Here is an 8,452-nt window from a genome sequence, read left to right on the forward strand (position 1 = left end):
GGACTCTCAACCACTGTGCCACCAGGGAAGCCCTAGACTTTACTTTTAAATAATTTTTTTTTCTGTACCTCATTCTGGCAAGATAAATGCTATCAGAAAATGAGTAGAAAAGCGAAGGTGAAACTTGTGCACCAGTAATTAAGTAAATGTAAATTAAAACCTTGAGTGATAAGCTATCTTAACTAATGAAGCCGTTTTTTTAAAGAATAAAAATATTGGTACAGGGCTTCCCTAGTGGCGCAGTGGTTGAGAGTCCGCCTGCTGATGCAGGGGACGCGGGTTCGTGCTCCGGTCCGGGAGGATCCCACATGCCGCGGAGCGGCTGGGCCCGTGAGCCATGGCCGCTGAGCCTGCGCATCCGGAGCCTGTGCTCCACAACGGGAGAGGCCATGATAGTGAGAGGGCCGCGCACCGCAAAAAAAAAAAAAAAAAAAAAAAAAAAAATATTGGTACAAAGAGAACATCCCTTTTATGTTGACAAAGGATCAACAATCAGAATGGCTTTGGAGCTTTCAACAGCAATACTAGAAAATAGAAGCTAATGAAGAAATGTCTTTAAAATTCAGAAGAAAAAACAATTTCCAGCCTAAAATGTGGTACCAAATCTAGGTGTTAATTAAGTGTGAGGGCATAAAAAAGAACATTTGTAAATAAGCAAGTTCTGAAAAGCTTCACATCGTTATGCACCATTTCTCAAAAAATTACTGAAGGACATGTTCCACTAAAATGAAGAAATGGGCCAAGAAAGAAGAAGGAATGGGGACCACGAAAAGAGGTCCCACAAAGGAGAAGGATGAGCATCTCCAGTAGGAGGATTATGGGAAAGCATAAGATGACTGCTATGCTCCAGGACAACAAATCTAGGATGGAGTAAGCCTGATGGAAGAGAAAGTTAATAGAGGATCTGATGAGTCTGATACAGAAACACAGTTTAGACATTTCAGAACTTGTGCATAAGTTAATGATACCTATGGAGGAAACTATGTGAAATACATAAAACAATTATCTACCTCAGGAACATGTTCTGCAGGAAAGAGTGATCATAGTATATTATATGGTTAGTTGGAGGTAACATTTACCTTGTCATAATAAAGTAAAAAGTGAATAGTGATCTAACAACAGTGACAATGTAGCTGTATTTGGGTAATGGGAGGACAGAAAAAAGGTGTAAGGTAGCAGGGGTGGGAATAAGGTGTGAAAGAAAGCAAAATCCTTACCTTCTGCTGTGGCCGTCAGAACATATGTCTAAAATGAAAACATCTAAAGGAGTAAAATAAACTTATTGTTCAGAGAAATTGAGGTAAACATCCAAAGAGTTGTTTAAATGAGTTGAAGTGATCATCTCCAGGGAGGGATTAAATGGGGGTATAGGGGAAGGGGCTGCTGTCTTTTTTTTGTAGCAAACCTTGTAAAATTAAGTGACTCAATTACGTTCGTGTAAAAACAAACAAAATAAGTTAGGCTTAGATATCAGCTTTTGTGTGTGATTTTATCTGACTAGCTTAGGCAGAGATTAACTGAGTTATTTTAACCCCTACCACACAATATTTCAGTGTTTTTTACTTGTATAGCTATCAAGTCTAATGACAAAGCTTTGTAGCCAGATAATGAAATGCTTTGAATCCTTTTTTTTTTTAAACTACAAATTAGAGGCATGGAGCTACTTGAAAATATTTTCGATCAGTATCTAAACAGCTTTTCTGTTTTAATCTCTTTTTCAGGCTCTCCAGTTAATGTCACGTGTAACATATTCATAAACAGCTTTGGTTCGATCGCTGAGACAACCATGGTAAGTAGGCATGTTGACTTCGTAATGAATTTCACACTGGGGTAGTTTGTAATCATGTTCATGGCAATTTTTCTGCTGGTAATATGTAATTGAAAGCCAAAATTCATACAGTGAGATTTTAAAAGATAAACTTAATAGTATAATTAAATTACCATCAACTGCAGGCAATGTTTCATTTAGAGATGGTTAGTGAAAACAAGATTGATTTTTCTCATTTCAGTAACTAAATATTAGATCTCAAATTAAAACTAAAACTTTACCTTATGAATTATTTATTTATTGTCAATGTTCTTTAATAAGCAGACATAAGCATAGAGTAAATAATGTCACATTTAATTATTTTGTATACTTACAAATGTGTTTATAACGTTATTTTAAGTATTCTGATAACCTTTCCAAATGAATATTTGATCAAATATCATAACTATTTTGCAAATTGTGGTATATGCTTTAATTTAACTGAACTCACTGAACTGAGACTTCATCACTGTGTAATTGAGAACATTTTACATAATCAAGTTATTAAAGCTAAAATATTATCATTTCCAAACCAAATGTATTCTGTTTCGAATCTTACAAGTTTCTCTAAAGATCATGTTGTATCTTTTCTTTGCCTTATAGTTTTCATTGTACATTTTAGCTAAAATAAAATAGACACATGAACCACTGAATATCTGTAAGATTGTCTAGCCAGAACTTTTAATTAATTAATTTTATTTTTTATTATTTTTAGGAACTTTTTAAAAAATTGAAACTATGTATTGTGGTTCTTAAATTACCTAGAATTATACTCCATTCCTAAATTTAGCAAGTATAATGTACATTAATTTTCAAAGTTGATTTTAGCTAAAATAGGATATGAAAAGCTTAAAGATTTATTAGCTTCTAAAGCCATTATTAAGAGAATTATCTTTATTTTACATATATCAGAATGACTTGATAACGAATTTTCTAAGGAAAAATCTAATATGTAAGTTATTATGTGGGAGGCTGTGTAGGTGTGTGTGTGTGTGTGTGTGTGTGTGTGTGTGTGTGTGTGTGTGTGTGTGTAGAGGATCTTTCTCAACTGGAAGAGACTTTATTCAGGCACCACTTTTTTAAAATGCTGTTTTCCTCATGTATGCAATATTTAGTCATTTAGCAGCATCTCTGTGGTTCTATTCAAACTCAATATACTATAATTACAATAAAAGCCTCAGTGGAGAAGAACTGAACTCATTTTGGGGGCATTATATAGAATTATCTTCACTGCAGTATATAAATTAACACTAATGTGTGTACCTGTGTGTAAACACAGAGGAAATGACATGATTTGCTAGTGTAAGCACAGTGTGGTTCTGGTGCAGTTTTGACCCTGAAGTCACTATAATCCTGTTTCAGAAGTTGACATATTCTGGATTCTGGTTGAATATCTGGTCCTGATTCTTTTTTTTTTAGGATGCTCATATGACTTTTATTTATTTATTCTGGTCCTGATTTATTCCCTGTATTTATACAGACCCAATTCAAATCATGTTTATAGACAAATGAATCTCTACTGGATTTTTTTCTACCTAGACCTCCCAAATTATATTTCTAGCCCTGACAACTTCCTCATTTTAATTGCTACTATACAACACTGTATCATCCTGAAAGCCTGGACATATGCTTATACTTTCTCTTTTGCAAGATCACTTCCGTGAAACAGTTTCAACAGCAATAGTTGGAAAGGTTTCTAGCCTGACTTTTCTTTGTGGGGTGGAGGAAGGGATTTGGAAAAAAGAGAAGACATGGTTGGATTTCCTCATTAAAACCTCAAAGATTGTCATGTTCCTGAAGGTCTCTGCTTTTTATGACATAGTTCATCAGTCTAGCACTAAGTGCTTATAACACACACTCCATAGGATGACGACTACATCTGCTAAATTTCTTACTTTTAGACAGACTTCCTTTGCAGAATAATATTATGCCACAAACTTGCAGAATATTGCAAATACACCCTCCCAGGGACCCTCACTCAGTTTTATTTCCCTTCTCCAGCATAGAAATCCTTTCCATTCCTTCATCTTCCATCATAATGTATCCTTTTGAAATCATTTTTAGCATCTATCACTTGCTTCTTCAGAGTCACAAGCAGCATCAATGAACATTAATCAAACACCCCAGAGGTAAAGTATTATAAAATTAACTAAGTCCACCTTGATATCTTTCTTTTTAACCTTCCAGACTCATAAACATGTGACATTATTTCTGTTCACATAATCAGATTCAATATTTGTAAAAAATTTTACTGGTATCAGGTAGGATAGCTGCAATATGGTGTCCCTCTACATAGGCATAGAGAAAATTAGATTTTTTATCTTAAGAATCAAAATATTTTGCTACCACTTGATTACTCTGATGTATTTTATTCATAGTTTCCACCATCACAGCTCTGCAACTAAACTTTACCCCATTGTTTTACTTGCCATAGTATTAAGTTAATTTATTTTTACAAAATCTTGTATTTATTTTTTTAACATTCACATTTTTTATACGAATATACTTAATTTTGTTCTTACAATACAAATAACTGAATTCAACTGAAACAATGTATTAAATTGGGAGGATGGAATTTTAAATTACTTGTAATCATTAATAGATATCTTTGCATCTGAGAATTCATATCTAAAATAAAAGTGAATAATTCTCCCAATCTTTATGTATTTGCTTAACAGAGATCTTAACCATGCTTAGTGTCTTCGTTGACCAACTATATTATGCTCCCTCTACTGGTCTAGTTTCTAACCTATTGTATCTCTCCCCATTTTAAAATAAGCTTTAGTCCCATTTGAGGTAATTATTTGATTCTTGAGAAAATATCTCTAGTAGATATTCTACTTTAGCCATTTTTTGAAAATTAAGTTAATTTGAATCTTTAACATATTTTGCATCTTCTTCTTGCACCAACTTTGTTTTTCTTAATATTTATGTGCATTTTTTCCCCAATAGCTTAAGCACAAATTTCTTTTTAACTGTTAAACTCATCCTTTCCCAGTGTTTGTCTAATTAACTTAATGTAGTGCCAACCATTCTCACTTGAGTACAATTTTATTATTCTTGACATATAGTCATCAAAAATTTTCTATGTATGTTGTGGAAATTCTAAACTTCCCTAATTTCCCTCACATTTGAATCATACGTCATTATATATAATGGGGTTCTCTAAGGATTTGTTTAGCCTCCATTACCCCAAGTTCACATTCTTCTTCAGCAGATGATGATTCAACAACTGTTGGAAACCACAGTTCTTAAAAAGATTAAATTAAAAATAAAAACTGGTTTACCATCATCAGTCACTCTTACATGGCCTTGGTGAGAGAGGTGCGTCTATCCTGTCTTTTAAAATGGTGGTGACAAAAGGAACATAATTTTTTTTATTGTTACAATGAGGTGAAGCTTAATATCTCCACATTAAGTGACTCTCAGTAATCGTACTCCTGCAAACCTGTGGTGAGTTGTGGATAAGGATTATATTCTGGGGTGACAGCATTTGTAAGCTGGAATTTTTTTTTAAAAATTCATATGTAACTGTATAGCAGTTAGGGTGTGTATATAGAGCTGTATTTCAAAGTGGATATATTGTCATAATGTCCTATCTTCAGCAAACAGATGGCTCTCCATCTTGTCACACATATGCTGGAGAGAGAATTGCTCTGCTGTGTGCCTTAAGTCAATATTTACTCAATGAACCATGACTTTTCACCAGAGCCCATAGAATAAATTATTTTTACAAAATAAAAACAATAAAGGTAGGGAGAGACTTTCAAGATGGCAGAGGAGTAAGACATGGAGATCACCTTCCTCCCCACAAATACATCAGAAATACATCTACATGTGGAACAACTCCTACAGAACACCTACTGAACGCTGGCAGAAGACCTCAGGCTTCCCAAAAGGCAAGAAACTCCCCACGTACCTGGGTAGGGCAAAAGAAAAAAGAAAAAACAGAGACAAAAGAATAGAAACAGGACCTGCATCTCTGGGAGAGAGCTGTGAAGGAGGCAAAGTTTCCACACACTAGGAAGCCCCTTCACTGGTGGAGACAGGGGGTAATGGGAGGCAAGCTTTGGAGCCATGGAGGATAGCCCAGCATCAGGGGTGCGGAGGGCAAAGTGGAGAGATTCCCGCACGGAGGATCGGTGCCAACCAGCACTCACTAGCCCGAGAGGCTTGTCTGCTCACCCACAAGGGTGGGTGGGGGCTGGGAGCTGAAGCTTGGGCTTCGGAGGTCAGATCCCAGGGAGAGGACTGGGGTTGGCTGCATGAACACAGCCTTAAGGGGGCTAGTGCACCACAGCTAGCCAGGAGGGAGTCCGGGAAAAAGTCTGGACCTGCCTAAGAGGCAAGAGACCATTGTTTTGGGGTGAGCGAGGACAGGGGATTCAGAGCACTGCCTAAATGAGCTCCAGAGATGGGTGCGAGCCACGGCTATCAGTGCGGACCCCAGAGACGGGCATGAAACGCTAAGGCTGCTGCTGCAGCCACCAAGAATCCTGTGTGCGAGCACAGGTCACTCTCCACACCTCCCCTCCCGGAGCCTGTGCAGCCCGCCACTGCCAGGGTCCCGTGATCCAGGGACAACTTCCCTGGGAGAACACATGGTGCACCTCAGGCTGGTGCAACGTCATGCCGGCCTCTGCCGCTGCAGACTCGCCCTGCATTCCATGCCCCTCCCTCCCCGCGGCCTGAGTGAGCCAGAGCCCCCGAATCAGCTGCTACTTTAACCCCATCCTGTCTGGCAGTGGGGGAACAGATGCCCTCAGGTGACCTACACGCAGAGGCAGGGCCAAATCCAAAGCTGAACCCCAGGAGCTGTGCGAACAAGGAAGAGAAAGGGAAATCTCTCCCAGCAGCCTCAGGAGCAGTGGATTGAATCCCCACAATCAACTTGATGTACCCTGCATCTCTGGAATACATGAATAGACAGTGAATCATTCCAGTATTGAGGCAGTGAACTTTGGGAGCAACTGTAGACTTGGGGTTTGCTTTCTGCATCTAATTTATTTTTGGTTTTATGTTTATCTCAGTTTCGTATTTAGAGTTTATTATCATGGGAGATTTGTTTATTGATTTGGCTGCTCTCTTCCTTTTTTTTTTTTTTTTTAAAAAAATATATTTCCTTTTTCTCTTTTTCTGACTGTGTATTTGTATGCTTCTTTGTGTGATTTTGTTTGTATAGCTTTGCTTATACCATTTGTCCTAGGGTTCTATCTGTCTGTTTTTTTTGGATTTTTTTTTTTTTTGTATAGTTTTTAGCACTGGTTGTCATTGGTGGATTTGTTTTTTGGTTTGGTTGCTTTCTTCTTTCTTTTTTATTACTTTTTAGTTTTTTAATTTAAAAAATTTTTTATTTTAATAACTTTCTTTTCCCTTTTCCTTTTTCCTTCCTTCCTTTCTTTCTTTTCCCTTTTCCTTCTTCCTTCCTTCCTTTCTTTCTTTTCATTCTTTCTTTCTTTCTTTCTTTCTCCCTTTTCTTCTGAGCCGTGTGGCAGACAGTGTTTTGGTGCTCTGGACAGGTGTCAGGCCTGTGCCTCTGAGGTGGGAGAGCCAAGTTCAGGACATTGGTCCACCAGAGACCTCCCAGCTCCTTGTAATATCAAACGGCAAAAGCTCTCCCAGAGACCTCCATCTCAACGCCAAGATCTAGCTCCACTCAATGACCAGCAAACTACAATGCTGAACACCCTATGCCAAACAACTAGCAAGACAGGACCACAACCCCACCCGTTAGCACAGAGGCTGCCTAAAATCATAATAAGGTCACAGACACCCCAAAACACATCACCAGATGTGGTCCTGCTCACCAGAAAGACAAGATCCAGCCTCATCCACCAGAACACAGGCACCAGTCCCCTCCACCTGGAAGCCTACACAGCCCACTGAACCAACCTTAGCTACTGGGGGCAGACACCAAAAACAATGGGAACTACGAACCTGCAGCCTGTGAAAGGAGATCCCAAACACAGTAAGTTAAGCAAAATGAGAAGACAGAGAAACACACAGCAGGTGAAGGAGCAAGGTAAAAACCCACCAGACCAAACAAATGAAGAGGAAATAGGCAGTCTACCTGAAAAAGAATTCAGAGTAATGATAGCAAAGATGATCCAAAATCTTGGAAATAGAATGGAGAAAATACAAGAAACAATTAACAAGGACCTAGAAGAACTAAAGAGCAAACAAACAATGATGAACAACACAATAAATGAAATTAAAAATTCTCTAGAAGGAATCAGTAGCAGAATAACTGAGGCAGAAGAATGGGTAAGTGACCTGGAAGATAAAATAGTGGAAATAACTACTGCAGATCAGAATAAAGAAAAAAGAATGAAAAGAATTGAGGACAGTCTTAGAGACCTCTGGGACAATATTAAACGTACCAACATTGGAATTATAGGGGGTCCCAGGAGCAGAAGAGAAAAAGAAAGGGACTGAGAAAATATTTGAAGAGATTATAGTTGTAAACTTCCCTAATATGGGAAAGGAAATACTCAATAAAGTCCAGGAAGCACAGAGAGTCCCATACAGGATAAATCCAAGAAGAAACATCCCAAGACACATATTAATCAAACTATCAAAAATTAAAATCAAAGAAAAAATATTAAAAGCAGCAAGGGAAAAGCAACAAATAACATACAAGGGAAT

General features: G+C 37.7%; 1 protein-coding gene across 1 annotated transcript in view; it reads left to right on the top strand.

Moving 5' to 3' along the window:
* Nucleotides 1–1,654: 1,654 nt before the first annotated feature.
* Nucleotides 1,655–8,452, top strand: part of GLRA3 (glycine receptor alpha 3) — a 109,464-nt gene continuing 102,666 nt past the window's right edge. Inside the window, exon 1 of the mRNA XM_024750514.1 lies at nucleotides 1,655–1,789. Coding sequence (XP_024606282.1) covers nucleotides 1,655–1,789 — 135 coding nt within the window. The remainder of the gene's footprint in view (nucleotides 1,790–8,452) is intronic.

This window comes from Neophocaena asiaeorientalis, unplaced genomic scaffold, assembly GCF_003031525.2.
Source record: "Neophocaena asiaeorientalis asiaeorientalis breed wild unplaced genomic scaffold, Neophocaena_asiaeorientalis_V1.1 scaffold180, whole genome shotgun sequence".
Taxonomy (NCBI): Eukaryota; Metazoa; Chordata; class Mammalia; order Artiodactyla; family Phocoenidae; genus Neophocaena; species Neophocaena asiaeorientalis.